At 54.2% G+C, this 15,517-nt stretch overlaps 1 protein-coding gene across 2 annotated transcripts in view; it reads right to left on the bottom strand.

Moving 5' to 3' along the window:
* Positions 1 to 15,517, bottom strand: part of CNTFR (ciliary neurotrophic factor receptor) — a 215,629-nt gene that overhangs the window by 81,404 nt on the left and 118,708 nt on the right. For both annotated transcript variants that reach the window (XM_035902723.1, XM_009647268.2), the window contains one exon: positions 10,908 to 10,989. In XM_035902723.1, coding sequence (XP_035758616.1) covers positions 10,908 to 10,989 — 82 coding nt within the window. The remainder of the gene's footprint in view (positions 1 to 10,907; positions 10,990 to 15,517) is intronic.

The following is a 15,517-nucleotide window of genomic DNA, read 5'->3' as shown; positions in this document are numbered from 1 at the left end:
GCTCTGCTTTAGCTTGCGCATCTCAGTCAGCTCCTCGGTGTGATGGTGCTGGCTCTCTTCTTGCCTACAAAGCACACAGCTCTTGGCTGGCCGAAGTCCTCCAGGCTTCCAGTCTTGCAAGTCAATGTTGTTCAGCATCGGCTCTGCAGACCTCTGGCTGCTTTGCAACACTCCAGAATAGATAACTAAAAAGAGCCCAGCTACTGCTGGATGGCTTAAATCCGCTAACAGGGATCTAAAAGAGCTAGGAAGGTGAAGTGTGTTGAACCTGGGCGAGGGGCAGCGCATGGCTCTGCCAACTGTGTGCACCCTGCAGCGAGGCTCTGCCCCATCCAGGGGGATTTTGCAGCAGGAGGTGGCTGTGCCTTGTCCAGGGCTGTGGGACAGGGACTCACACTGCACGCAGATGTATGCTATGCAACTGTGCAAAGAGAAGCTTTTAGCCCCTTCCCCTTGTCTCCTGAACGGAGACAAAGGCTGTTTCATCCCCACGTTGTGAGTCACGTACACAAAGCCCCTTTCCCAACACCAGCAGGGCTCTAAGCAAATGGAAGGCAGCGCGAGGAGGCTCCAGACGCTTCAGCTGCAATTAGCACCTGGTGGCAGCTAAGCCTAAATAACAATCTTTCCCAGCAAATCCTACGCCAAGAGATCAACAGTCCATACGCTAGACTGATACCGCTGTAACCCCCCCTGCCTCCATCACCGTCGATCGCTGTGCGGTTTCACTTCACTTCTCCACCTGATTGGCCTTCCTGGAGCACTCATTACAAGGTGACATGCATCGCTTTTCCCCTCTGTAACGAGCCTGCCACAGCCCCTGCTCAATCCTTCTTCTTCTTCTCCTTTTCCTTTTAATATGCCACAATTATATTGGCTTTTCTGCACGGATCCGCTCCATTTAGTCCTGCCCAAGACTGCTTATCCTGAAAGATGCTCTTTTCATCCACAGGACAGACTACACGTTTTGCAAGCTGTTCTCCTGTTTGTTTGTTGGGTTTTTTTTTATGCCTCTGCATCTCCCACATGGATTAGGAATCTGGGTATTAGGTATTTCCCTTTGCACAGTGCCTGCCCAGAGAAATTACATCCCCCACAGCCCTCCCACCCCCCAAAAAGACTTTGAAAATTAAGGTTTGTACACGTTGTGTCCCAGCATCTGTGCTCCCGAGCATGGTTCATGAATCCTATGCTCTGTTCCCACCCTAGCAAAATCCTCTCCCAGGAAAGCAGAGATGATGATGTTTGGTCTCAGTGTCTCATTGCGGCTGTGCTCCCATTATCCAGGGCTTTGCTTGGTCACAAACGTGTCGCAGGTGGCCTGAAGACAGCAGCAAGTGACTCACTCTGTGTCCAACACTACTGATGGATGTGCAGGACCTGAACATCTCAGCCCCAGCCCTGCCTGCCCTTTTGGTCCCAGGGTCTGTTGCACACAGCCCTGCTGACACACGCTGGGAATGATTTGTAGCACCCTCTGCTAAGGTCGTGGGCTCCTGCAAGCAGTGCCCAGAGCTGCAGCACTCTGCTCTTTCAGCCTGACCGGAGGCTGGCTTTGCAGTCCCAGGGCAGCCTATGCTCCAGCACTTCAGACACTGCAAACACTTCAAAAGGGGATAAATAACAAGTGGCACCATCAGTCCAAGTTCAGCTGGGCATGTGTCACTGAACAGGCTGGTGGGAACCAGGCTGTTTTGGAAATGTGAGATGGATGGCTCCCTGGGACGGCCACGTGTGACTTCCAAGGCAAGACCTTTCTGAGCTTGTGGAGGCTAATTGAAGCCAAACCCCTGAAGCACAAAAGGTTTTCAAACCAACTGTCGCTCTTTTATGAGATCTTCCATTTCTGGAAGCCTTTCAGAACGTAACAACAGGCATAAGAAACCAACTGGCGTAACCCACAGAGGAGGATTGCTTCCTCCCTCTCCAAAAGGAGCCTGGTGTTAGGACAGGACATGACCCTTCTGCAGCAGCCAGAGTTCACATGAAGAGCAAAGCTCACGGCTACTCCCTGTGTGCTGGGATATGCCTGAGCTCCCATCGTCTGAAAATCTGTGCAAATGAGATATTGGCTTCCACCAGCATTTGGGGGCTCCCAGCTAGTATGGCAATGCCTCGATTTACAAGCAAGTGCCGACAGAGGAAGCGTTGCTCCTGCCTCACACAACAAGACGATGCTATCTGAGAAGTTCACCTTTATCCAAACGCTCCCTCTCAGCCTCTCCCCATGATCTGGGGCTGGTCCAGCAGCAGGTTTCAGCAAGTGTTTGTCACCAGGGACCCAGCTGGCTTACGCAGGTGTTCCTTGAGCCGAGTGCAGGTCCCTGTCCTACGCTCTCCCCTCTGCACATTCACACCAGCAGGTTCTGCCTCCTCCCTGTGGGTCACTGCAGCTTCGCCCCTGCCAGCAGTGACTCCCAGGGCTTCATCCTGGGCTGAACCCTCTCCATCCAAAGCTCCTCTGGGTGTCTGGGTGGACTACAAACCCCATTCCTCCTCCTTCATTGCCTGTTGATATGTTTAATGAAGTCTTAAGAGACTACTGAGACATGGTTTTCCTTGCCACTGGCAGAACTAATGAATCCTGGCAGACTGCAATCCTCCCGGCGGTTTCTTCTTCTCACTACAGATGTGAACTATTTTCACCAGTTTTGTGGGATCATGACTTGTCCAAAACCTGCCAGATCCACACACTTACCTTTTCCTTTTCTTTTTTTTTGTTTTAAATATTTTCTTTTTTTTTTTTTTTTTTTTTTTTTATCTTTTACAGCTTTGTGGTCTGCTTCAATACACCAGACTGATGGAACGGTTCATATTTTTGTTAGCATCCCAGATATTTCCTACTAGACTTCCTTCCAAGTAGTCAGATGGCTCATGTGGACCTGGGGACAGATCCCAGCTTTGCTCCAGAACCTCATCTCTGTTGGCTCCATTTCAAATAACTTCTTCCATTCCCAGAAAGGGGTAAATTCAGTGCAAGTGTCTCCAGACAGACTTGTATAGCAAAAGCAGGCAGCTTATTTGCAATGCCCTTTGCATGTCTCCGAACTTCAGTGACTTGCAAAGAGCAAGTCTTCAAAGCCCTGGAGCTGTGCTCCCTCTCACCTAAGTGCCAGTCCCCCTATTTTTCTTCCTGTTCTCCTCTCTCCCCGCCCTGTACTTTAAGACCATCTCTCCTCATGCATCCGACAGCACTTTGCACAATGGGACATCAATCTCACGCTGACCTGCAGCTATTTTCCAGGCACAGATCCTAGGTGAGTGCCATGAGCTTTTCGCTCCCTGAGGCACTGTGTGGAAATCAACCTTCTTGATTTCCCAGCGCCCAGGAGGGAAGAGTGAGCCTGGGACGTGCTCCCTCTCCATGGGGCTATCCTGCACCACTGGCCGGACCCCTGGGGGATGCTCAGCTCTGGGACCTGCAGGGTGATGAGGCAGCGGGCAAGGAAACACGGGCACTAAAAATAGGCTGTCTGCAGTAGGGGCTGACCACATTTATTAGCAAGCCTGTGCTCTGGCTGACCACAAGGTCAGCCTCCGAGAGTTTGGCCATAATTCACTCTGTGTCTGGGCTGGAAATCTACTTGAGCTTAGAGGTATGTCCAGTAATAGAAAAAGATGTTCCAAGACCTGGAGCTATTTTTGCTGTTTTCTTTTAGCTCACAGAGAGGGAAACTTTCAGGAGATGCATCTTGTGCTGGGGATAAAAAAAACCCAAACAAACCAGGTGCTCTGGGACAGACAGAGGAGTAGGAAGGAAAAGGAGGGGGGTGCAGAAGTTTGTGCCTGTTCAGGTGTGAGGTTCTTCTCAGACAGAATCACCTTCACCACTTAGGGCAGCAAAGCAGCAGGGAAAGATCAGAACAGCAAGGGTGACCCTAGACCTTGATGGGCTCTTAAATGCCCTAACAGCATGTAGCAGAGTTTAATGGATTGCAGCTGGGATGCCACTGCAGGTGGGGTGAGTTGCTGTCTCTGCTGCTTCCCTGCAGCCGTGGGCTGGCATGGAAGATGGGGAGGCAACTAGGAAACCACCATGGTAATGAATGCCTAGGGATGGAGGTAATGGATCTTTCTTGTAAAGACATCACAGGGACATGAATTTCCTGCAACTTGAGCTACAGCCAGGTTGTACCTTCGGCCAGCACTGGGTGGGCCAGCAGACCGTCCCCCAGCAGATACAGCAACCCCACTGGAACACTTCTAGTCCCCAGCAGGCTGGTCGTGAGCTTGGGCTAGCTTAGCCCCAGGAAGCAATTAGCAAGGCAAAGGAGGCAAAGAGAGGATGCCTGTCCTTGAACGGCAGCCTTCAGAGTGATTTAAGCAGGCTCTGTCTCGCAGAGACGCTTGAATCCTAATTGCTGCACATAAGCTGCCGGCACTGGAGCCTTCATGTGAGGGGTAATGTGTCCTCGGTGAGTCAGGCTGACTCACCTGCCGGGTACATGAGTCGCCTACAGAAGTGAGGTGATTGCTGGGGTGCCCAGAGGTGCAGGCAGTGCTGCTCTGCCGGCGGTGCTGCCGTCCACAGGGGTGTCCACACCTGTGGCAAGACCTTCCCCCACCGCTTGTGTCTTTCCCTCCTTGCAGGTCCAAGGTGGGAACATCTATCTACTTGTGACATGCCCTGGGACTGAGGTCTTCCAGACACAGCTGGCTCCTTCAGCAGATTACGTGAACACCACTGAGAACTGAGCTCATTTAGCCCGAGGACAGGCTGAGCTAAGCCCCCCGACTTGGACTGCGCTGAGCAAACCGTGATAACATCCTTCCAATGCCAAGATGTGTCCTTTTATTGATCCAGCACCGTGCCTCTGTTCTGGCTCTCCAAGCTCTCCATGAAGCAAATCTGAAGTGCGTTCTGGCTTCAAGATGGCTTGCAAAGACTGAGGGACACTGGGGCAGGTAGATGCTATGCCAAGCCTTGCTTTCTAACCCAGGAGAGGTCCTGGAAATACTCTGAAACCAGCTCACATGCTGAATGGGGCTGCAGTTTGGAGCAAGGCTGGTATTTCAGCCAGCTGGATAATGAGAGCATCCAGTGTTATAACAGGAAGGATTAAAAAATGTAATTGCTAAAGGGAAATTAATTGTTAATGGGGAATCATCATTGCAGGAGGGTGTTCCCAGTGTGGCCCTACAGGGACCTGTTCTTGGCCCATTGCTAATCACTCGCCTTATCAATTATCTTGAAGGCAACATAAAACTGTTGCTGGCAAAGTTTGCGGTGACACAAAACCTGATGTATATAATGGAAAGGGAGAGTCCATTGCACGCAGAGCTCTGGAGCAGTCATATAGTAGCCTTCCCTAAGCAAAAGCATGTGCTTTGTGCAGCCAAACACGAGTCCATTCATCTCCAGTGGAAGAATGTAGGTCAGACTCTCAGAAAGCAGGGCTGCATCTTGAGGAGGACAACACCGATAATGCCTTGGCAGGAGCCACCTGGAGATGAAGTACCAGCGTGCTGTGATGAGAGCAAAACTTGACCCAAGATGCAAGGAGGTGTCAGGAAAGGAGGGAAGATGCTATGGAATGAGGAGACAGAGCTTTCTCCTGGGCTGGCCCCAGCCTGAGTGAGGAACAAGCCTCTGCGGGAAGCACGCTCTGTCTCCAGCCTCCCGGCCGGCCGCTCAACACACACACGTGGTCCCTTTGACCTTGCCTTCCCCAGTGTAAACAGCGCGTGCCAATTAAAAAAATTCCAAAACACTCTGTTGCACACGCACCTCGCCCTGGGGAGCAAGCGGAAAAACAAACAACACATGACAGATGTTAGTCATGTCGCTTAATGCATGAGTGAAAGGCGCTCCAATGGGGAGGAGAGGAAAGAGAAGAGGAGAAGAGAAGAGAAAGAGAAGAGAAGAGACGAGAAAAGAGATGAGACTTTCTGTATGCATATTTGGAGCGACTACTCCTGCAGTGTTGTCTTAGGCTGGATGCACATCTCTCCCGCACACCCATGGGCACAAGACCAAGCCTCGAGACCCAGGTAGCCCATCACACCACTTGAATCCAGGCACCTTAACTGAACAGCATTTCCACAACAGCCAAAATCTACTTGGATGTCTACAAACAAACCACACATTCCTGCCTGAATCTACAAACCATCTCCTACACAGAAAACCCAGAGAAAACCCCCCAAAGCAAAGCAACTATAGCTGTGCCAGGCAGAAGCCCTGGGGAGTTGCACGGGCTGATTGATGTGGGAGGAAGCAGAGTCCAGGAAGAGCCAGTTGCATCCCCATCCGCCAGCAAATGCCACATGGAGAAGGCTGGACAATGTGGGGAGGGGATAGAGGGTCTATCTACAGTTGGTTTCTCTTCGAAAAGCCAATTTGCATGGCTTTGCTGTTCATTTTGAAGGCTGTTTACCAGCCCAGGCTTTGTCTTAGCTGAAATGTGGGCAGCATTTCTAACGAGGTGCATGCGAACTGGAGCTCCCGGGAGGCTTTGCAGCAGAACCGATTGCAAAAGATTAGTGCCAGGGCTTAAGAGAGCAAGAGAGAAGGGAAAGTAATGAAACAAAATTTCTCTTTCTTTTCCTTGGTTGAGGAATGATGGGGGCTAATTGCTTGTTGCTGGTAAGAAAGAGAGGAGATAGCAGCTTCTGCGCCCATCAATAAATTAACCCCGGCATGTGGCATCTGAAACGCATTCATTTCCAGAGGCGTTTATCTCTTTGTCTCCTCTCCTGGGTGAAAACATAATTATTGTTTAAACATGAGTTAATTCAGCAAGGTGAGGATCAATAAAACAGAATTACTCCTCTTTTAAAAGCAGAGAAATCTCAATCTGGGACAGATGTGGACATAACTCAGGTAGAGCTGACGGATGGGGAAGATGCTTTAGTTGTGGCAGGAGCTTGGGGAAGCAGAGCTCCCTCTTCACAGGACTGCTGTAGCCCTTGGGTCTACGGGGAACAGCTCAGTCCCAGCCACAGGCAGTCATGGCAATGAACAGAAAGAACTGAAATCACCCATGCACGTAGGCTTTATGGCCTGACACGTGGTTAGGCGTCTCCACCACGTACACACCTCCCACCTAAGGAGCTTTGGCAAAGCCCCAGGCTTATGCTGTAGCGTCTCCCTTTCATTTGAGGGTGCCCAAGACCTGCTAGGGAGAGGGTCTCTGCATGGCAGGGAGCTCTGCCAGTGCTGCTCTCACATGATGGAGTCCCCGGCCAACCAAAGGTGAGTGTCACAGCAGGCAGCATCGCTTCTGTGCTCTGCTGAGCTTACCCCATCATCTTCCTCCACTCTGAAATAAATCGGCAGCAACCACTGCCTGGAGAAGGAAACACAGGAAGGAAAACTGAGCTACTGGTGATAACAGGGAGGGCACTGGGCTCTCCGGTATGATGTCCAGCCAGTCCTGCCTCCTCTGTCCCCTCCTATTTCTTCTTGCAGCTCCTGCTCATACCTCTGCTCTGGCTGGGAGCTCTGCAGATGGGGACAGCCCCGTGGCTGCCTGGGGCAATGCCCATCTCTGGAGGCAGGATGCTCCCCATCAGGCTGCCCTGTCTGAAGCTGGCTTACTTTAAGTGCTTACCCATGCACCAGGGGGACATCCCTGGACCACTTGCTCAGCCAGTCAGGCAGGAGGGCCAAACACCACCCTGCAACAACCTATTCTGGCAGCTACTCTCTGCAACCCTCATCTCTTTTTTTTTTTCATTTTACCCACTTGCAATTTTACCCAGTGCATCGCCTTTTTCTCGGCTAAATTCAAGAGCACCGAGATGGCTGTTGAAAATGATTCTGCGCCGGCTGTCCTGGGGAAAGGGACGCATTCAGTGCAGCGGCAGCAAGCAGCAGTGATCCCACCCATGCTGAGCACACCGCTGGAGCCTTCCAGCGGCACCCAGCATGAGGGGCTGAGCAGCGTGGGGTGATATAGCAGCGACAGGATTAGCCATGAGCACACTGTGCACCTCCCGGCCGGCAGCAGCGCTGGCAGCTCCAGCAGCACCCATGGTCCAACCCAGCTGCCCCAAAATGGCACCAACGCCAGAGCCAAAGACTCTGCGGTGGAAGTGGGCTGGGAGCAATCCCCATTTGGTGGCTTGAGCTATTCTGGGGGTGAAGACACAGCCTGGGAAATCAGGGATGTTTCTCCTGGGGAGTGGTGTCCCCTGCCCGCAGCCAGGCAGTCCGCCACATCCCCATGCCAGCTGGTCAGGGTGACACAAGGGACCATGCTGTGGGAGAATGCCTTGCTAAAACCCTCTTTTGTTGCAGCAGGACACTCAAAACCCCCTACCCAAGCCAGCACCTTAGTGACAGCCTCTGAGCATCCCCCCAGGGGTGCCCTGAGTGGCAGCTCTACACAGTGCCCACCCCACCGGAAGCTGGAAGCTGCGGTGCCCAGCAGTGGTGGTGCAAGTGTAATTTTAGCAACCTGCCATCGACACAAAGCAAGGGAGCTCTGTGATGAGAGGGAAGGAGGGTACCCAAACCCGCTGACCTCTGAGCCCCTCTACCCTCCCCCCCCACCTTGGGGAGCATCCTGTGCTCCCGTATCACAGACAAATGCACCCTTTGCTCCGCCAGCTCCAAGGAGACGGACCAAAGACGAGCAGCAGAGGGGTTAATGCATGAGCAGCCTCACCTCCGAGTCCGACGCTGCATTTATTAATTCATGTGGCACTTTGCAGGACGCTCCAGTAATCACCGGGGTGCACGTGAGAGCCAGGAGCGTCTGGCCGGCCTCGCTGCGCCCTGCTCATGCTCACTTAGCTTGTCACATCCTCCCCACTCAAGTATTCAGTGCTAATGCATCTCTTAAAGTGCTTCATGAGCTATTAAAGTCGAGCGTGCCTCAAGTGCATGATAAATGGACTCCGTGCCAGCATCTTCCCCCCACTCCACCCGGTCCCTGCCACCAGTGGGATTAATCCACCCTTCCACTCCATTCCCGCTGTGCTTTCCCAGCTGGCTGGCAGGGGATGAGCCCTGGTGCTGGCTGGTGAGGGGAAGCTGCAGCAGGGCAGGGAGTGAGCTCAGGGGGGGGATAGAGAGCACACCCCCCAGGTCTCTAATGCAGGGCGGACCCTCCCTGACCTCACCTGCATGCCTGCAGCCTCTCCAAGCTGGGCACGGTGGGGTGGGCAGGGGACCTGCTGCTCCAAAGCCTGTGCCCAGGGCATCACCTCAGTGTTTCAGATTGATGCTCAGGAGGGACGCACAGTGCCGCTGGGAAACAGATCGAGGACAGCCCTGGAACTGCCCTACCAGCTTTCCTCCAGCTCTTGTACTCAGGTTTCCCTCCTCTCTCTTTCTTATGTCCCCCAGTACAGAGCAGCCTCTCTGGCTTCTGTGGATGCAGAGAATGCACCCCCTCCAGGCACCTGTTGATGCACTCAGGTCTCAGCAGCTCTGGTTTTGAGCTGGTGCCCCAGACATCTCCCTCCTGGATGCAGCCAGGCAAGGGAAGGAGGAGGGACATAGGGATGGTGAAGCTATGCTGCCAAATCCCTGAATCCTGCTGGATCATGGAGCAGAAGGTGACAGTTGTTTCAGCTCGCCTGGCCAGGGCCCTTGCCCGGGGCTGTGTTCTCTGTGCCAGCACACTGCTGCCAGCAGTGAATGCATGGCCCTGGCCAGCGCTGGTGGGGAGCAGCACTTGTTTCTCTGTCTAGACATCACATCTGAAGTGTGCACAACCCTGAAGTACCTGGCACTTCTGTGTTTTGTGCATCTTCCTCTGCGACAGGTCTGGGCTGCTGTCCCCACAGCATGGAGGGAAGCAGCATGGTGCATCCAAGGGATGCTCTGGCAGCCTTGATATTGGGTCCTTCAAGGATTCCCAGGCAGTGGTTCTGCAAGCACAGCAGGACCAAGCAGCATTGCTTCTCTGCAGAAAGCATCACTCCAGCACAAGCAGCACACAGCTCAGCACCCAAATGCTTCAAGGAGGCACCCTGGGAAGGTGCTGGGAATGCTCCTGCAACACCACCCTGCAAACTCCCTCTGTGGCTGGAGAGCGGCTGTCCCCACATGATGGGGACATGCCACTGAACCCCACCTGCTTTGTGTCCAAGCAAGCAAGGATGTCACCTTCTAGCAATGTAAACCCAACCAGCTGGATTTAGGGGAGCTCAGCAGGTTGCTCTGGCTGTGTTCCTCAATCCCACAGAGCCCATGGATGCAGAGATGTCCTTACCAGAGTTAATCAGCAAAACTCTACTCTATCATCCACCAAAAGCAACAATAGCCAAGCTGACTGCCAAGGATCCAGTGAGTTTTGGAGGTCCCCCATTTTGTCCCATTTTTGCAGGGCTGCCATAGGTGACCCCACAGCAGGACCCAACCCGCCGCCCCATAACCATCCTGCTCCTGCCTGGATCCAGGGTCACTGCTGTCTCTAAAATTTCATCTCTTTACAAGATGTTGCTAAGGTAAGCCCCAAATCCTCTGCTAACCTGGAGAGGCAGGAGCTAGTGGTGGGCACAGATGGGTGGTGGCAATGGGGGCAAAGCCACCCCTAGGAGGTGAGAGCAGGATGAAGCACCCATCATGGTCATGGGGTAGGGTGTCAGGGCTTGGGGCTGTCAGGCAGCCGCTTCTTTCCACCCACCCATCCCTTGGGCGGGTTGCACTGCGAAGTGTGCAGAAAAGGAGGGAGAATCAGTGCCCTGGTTGTAGGAGCACCCTGGGACATGTGGGGGTGTGGGCAGGGCGAGGGGGGCACCAGCAGGCTTTGTGGGGGGCGCAGGATGCCCAAATCCTGCAGCGGTGGGCAGGAGGGGACGCATGTGACACAGAGAGGAGAAAAGTGATAACATCCAGAAACATGGCACCAGGCAAGCCCGGAAAGCGCACCCAGCTCGCCCCAGGAGAGAGACTGGAGGAGCGGCATTCACATTTTTCGGGACCCTCAAGGTGGGAGAGGTATGAAGGGACTCACGCTGCTGGCTGTGTCTCTGGGCGTACACCACCACCACCGCGGCGAGCACCACGCAGCAGGCTGACGGGACAGGGTTAGCCATCTGTGGAAGCAAACACAGGCAGGAGCAGTCAGGGTTTGCCCTCGCATGCAGCGCAATGAGAGCTGGTCTGTCCTGGGCAACCAAAGGGCGTGATGGGACCACAAGGAGATGGCCATGAAGCAAGACTTCAGCTCAGCTGTGGGGGAACTCACTGCAAAATGAGGCTTTTTGTTGGTGCATGCTCCATCATTCAATGGCCTGTGCCACTTTACATGGGAGCTGCCAACCCAACCAAGTGTTGATGGTGGTGATGACACACTTTGCACAAATGCTGCATTTTCCTCATCTCATTTTTAACCTTTCCATTCAGAAAGTCAAATCCCGGTGCTGGGCTCTCCTTGGCAGCTGCAGCATCACCCTAGGAGCAGACACTGCCTACAAGTGCATTGCTGAGGTTTTTTTAAGAGACGGGAGCACACCCAGGCACTTCACAGCAGCAGCTGGTGCTTAGGATGTGCAAAATGAAGAACCCAGCAGGGGCAGCTGCTGCTGCTGCTCTGGGGCAGCCCCTTCTGGGACTGGCATCCAGCACCATGCTCTCCACCAGCCTGATGCAACAGCAGCAGCATTTCTGGGCATGCCAGGGACAGTGTACCCCTCATCGGTGTCTTCTCAGTGACCGATGGGTGCTGCATGCTGCCCCAGTGGCCTGCCATCGATACCCCAATGGGCCACAGCCAGCCCCCCTCTCCCTGGGCTGGGAAAGGAGCAAAGGCTGCTCTGTCCCGGTGAGCCATGCCATGTCCCAGAGGATGCTGGTGTGCACAGAGGTGTGGAGAGGGGGACAGCTAAGAAGACAGGTGGGTGGAGACATGCTGGGCTTTAGGGGCAAGCAGGGAATATCCTCCTTGCACCAATGAGCCTCTCTGGGAGCCGACAAACAGCAGCAACAACCGCAAGGATGCCAGGCTCAGGGACACACCAGCTCTCCTCCTCTTGCAGCTGGGGTCAGTGGAGAAGACCAGAGCTAGGAGGGAGCTGCTGGGGATGGCGATGGGTATGCCAGCCCACCCACCAGGAGGTAAATAGCACCATGCATGAAAAGCAAATTACACCTTCAAAACCATTTAAACCTCTCTAATCTCCAGCACCGCATCGGTAACGCGCAGAGGATTGCCTTTTAATCTAGAACATGAGTATGAGCTCGTTAGCCAGATGGCATCCATTTAAACCTAAATAAAGGGGGAGCTGTACTGGCCAGAGAAAAAAACCAGCAAAACATATTCCATTACCCAACACAGCCGTTGCAGAAGCCCAGATGGCCTCGCGTTCGCAGCAGGACACAAGCCTTTGCAGGGCTGGAGGGGATGGCAAGCATGGCTGAGAGGGATGTTACGAGCAGATTTTGGGGTGCAGCCTGGTCTCAAATGCCTCTCAGAGGCAGTGATGCTGGAGGGACAGGGGCCCTGAAAACAGGGAGCTGGGAGACAGGCAGAGAGGGGACCCATGGCCTCACTGCTGAATTTGCAGCGCTGGGTTTGGGCGGTGCAAGCAAGAGCTGGCCCTGGTGCAGCTGTGGTGGCAGAGCATGGGCACACTAGTCCCAGACCCTGCTCCCAGCCCAGCCCCAGCCCTCCCGGGTCACCTGGAGCAAATAGCTCTCATGGCCTCCCCCGTGCCTCAGTTTCCCTGCCTGTAAAGCAGAGATAACGAAGATGACCTTCTTTTGAAAGCTCCGGGCGAGGAGCGCTAAGTGCTAATTACAATGTCATTCTCATTCACTCTGCTGCTCCTCTTTTTCCCCCTGCCTGCTCTCCGATCTGCCCCCTTCCATGTGTCCCCACCATGCTCGCAGTGTGGCTCCCTGGCTGCCACCCCATCCCGTGCTGGCTGGGATGAGCAGGCGATGGCTGGGACCCGAGGTAGGGGGCAATGCCACATCTGGCATGCAGGGCTCTGAGCAGCTTGGGAGCTGCCTGCAAACCAGGAGCCAGCTCTTCCTACCAATCTCAAATTGCTGAATATTCCCTCCCTACAGCCCTGGAAGTTGGTGGGTCGTGCCAGGAATTGAAGCAGGTAAGGAATTGCACTAGGGTCAGAGCCCCCCCCACCTTGGCACCGCAGTCCAGGTACCCCCAGGTAGCACAGCCATCTCATCTCTGAGGACAGTGGCGATGATGGGACGCAGGGTGGGAGCTCCTCCAGCCCCCCAGCAATCAGCCTGCTCTTTGAGAAGCATGAGATCTGCTCTCTGTAGCCTTCGGTTTTGCTCACGCCGGTGCAAATATATTCACCAACCACCACAGTCTACATCTTGGTCCTGTCAGGGAGCAAAGCTACTCACTCTGCCCTGCTGTTCCTCGTCCTATCAGTCATTAAAATAATTGCTGCTGCTCCTGCCCACGTGCCTGGCAGCCTCACCTGAGGCCGGACCTGTGCAGAGACAGACACCAGAGTTATGTGGCAAGGGACAATTCCTGCCCCGAGGCACCAAGAGTCTCACGGGTGATGATGCTGTTTGGCTACAGGTGGAACACTAGAGAGGCAGAGGAGGGACCCAGCCAAGGTCCCTGGGGACTCTGTGGCATGGCCAGGACACAGGCAGAGGATCCCATTGCTGGCACACAGACCTCACTGCTCGGCTGCTTTCACCCCGCAAAACCTCATTTCGTCTTGGAGATGAGCCCTGCCGCCAGGCAGGAGCCGGAGCTATTTTAGTGCAAAAAATCTAGCCAGAAAACCAACTTTCTCTCGCTTGAATCGCAATTTCCCATGCAGTATTTGCTTTGTTTGCCTGTTTTGCCCAAAGCCATGTTGATTTTTCTTTTCCAAGCACATAACAAAACCTTTGCAATTTCTGCAGATGCTTCTAATGCAAATTTCCATTTGCTGTATTTGCTCATTTAACAGTTTCTCTAGCAAAAGCCAGCACCCTGGCATGTGGGTGCACGGGCCAGCGAGTAGCAGCTCACCAGGCATGCAGCTCCCCGGGCTGCGTCCTCGCTCTGGCTGGGACCAGTTGAAAGGCGACAGTGGGGAACTGCATTTATTACCCAGCAAACCCAGCAGTGGGAAAACCAATCTTCTGTGGAAAAAGAGGTTGGAGAATATGTGCTTTTGCCCCTGTAGTGAATGATTTCTTGGTGGCGGAGAGGAAGGAGGAGCCTGGGCAGGAGCGGAGGAAGGTGAGGGGCACACGAGATGTGGTGGACCAGGGGCTCTGGAGCTGCACCCACCTCTGGCAGCCTTCCTCGCTGCCCCTAGCTTCTTATTTTGGGAGTTGATCCTTCCCTGCCTTGTCCTCTGCATCAAGGGTAATGAGGACATCAGTCATGGTCACTCTTAACAGAAGACAACTCAACATAGATGTGAATATGGTCCCCTCCGGCAGCTCCCTGTCTAAACCAGACGCGTTTCCAGTTGTGCTTTCCCTGAGCTGGATCAGGCTATGGGGAAGGGGCTTGTAGCCAGACCTACATGAAGATGAACCCAGAAACTGCCCCTGCAAGTGGGATTGAAGGGGCACGGCGATGTGATGTTAACTGCTGTGGTGTGATGGGGCGAGGACAGTCCTGAGGTGGGCAGCACAAGCAAAGAGGATAGCGTGTCCAGGCAAAAAGTAGGATGCCACCCTCTGCTGAACAGCCCCAGTGTCCTCTTCTGAGCAGGCAGAGAGACGGATCCTTTCCAGCTCCCCCTTAGAAGGACCCCCAAAGCCATGGGGATGCTCGCTGGCAATGGCGACGGCCAGCTGGAAATGGCAGCTCCAGGGCAGGGCTGTCCCCGGCTGGCGAGGGGCTGCACCCCAGCCTCCCCCCACCGCTCTCCCCTGCCACAGCCCCTTGCCAACCACAATGAATAAGTAAGACCCCATTCTGGAAGGAGGGGTTCCCCCCCAAAACCAGGGGTACTTTCAAAACCTACTGTTTCCATGACAGAGTCTTCTGTTGGGCAATTCCCTGCCGGCTGCTGTTACAGGGCCTGCTCTGAAGTGGTGGCCTGGGGCAGCAAAAAACCTCCATTAAGGTTTCCTCCCTGCACGCCCCCCCCGCAGTCTTGCCCAGAGCTTTCCAAAGGATCCCTGCAGTGACTGTACTGCAGGCACCGGCTGTAGCTGCTACCGCGTGCCTGTGCTACAGCCAGCGGCTGTGGACGCTCTGGTGTGCCTGTGCTGCAGCCGGACAGCGGCTGTGGACGCGCCGGTGTGCCTGTGCTGCAGACAGCGACTGAAACACTATGGTGCAACCTCTACTGCAGACACCAGCTGTAGACGCCACGGTACGCCTGTACTGCAGACCCTGACTGCGGCTGTTACAGTACGCCTGTACTGCAGACACCACCTGCAAATGGTCTGCGATGCATGTACCGCAGACACCAGCTGTAGGTGCTACAGTGTGCCTGTCCTGCACACACCGACTGCAGACACTACGGAACACCTGTACCGCGGATGCTGACTGTAGATGGTCCCATACACCTGTACCGCCGACGCTGACTGTAGATGGTCCCATACACCTGTACCACGGATGCTGACTGTAGATGGTCCCATACACCTGTACCACGGATGCTGACTGGAGAAGGGCCCCAACAA

The sequence above is a fragment of the Egretta garzetta genome, unplaced genomic scaffold (genome assembly GCF_000687185.1).
Source record: "Egretta garzetta isolate BGI_Z169 unplaced genomic scaffold, ASM68718v1 scaffold59, whole genome shotgun sequence".
Taxonomy (NCBI): Eukaryota; Metazoa; Chordata; class Aves; order Pelecaniformes; family Ardeidae; genus Egretta; species Egretta garzetta.
The sequence above is the reverse complement of the archived record's forward strand: the minus strand, read 5'-3'. Positions and strand labels throughout refer to the sequence as shown.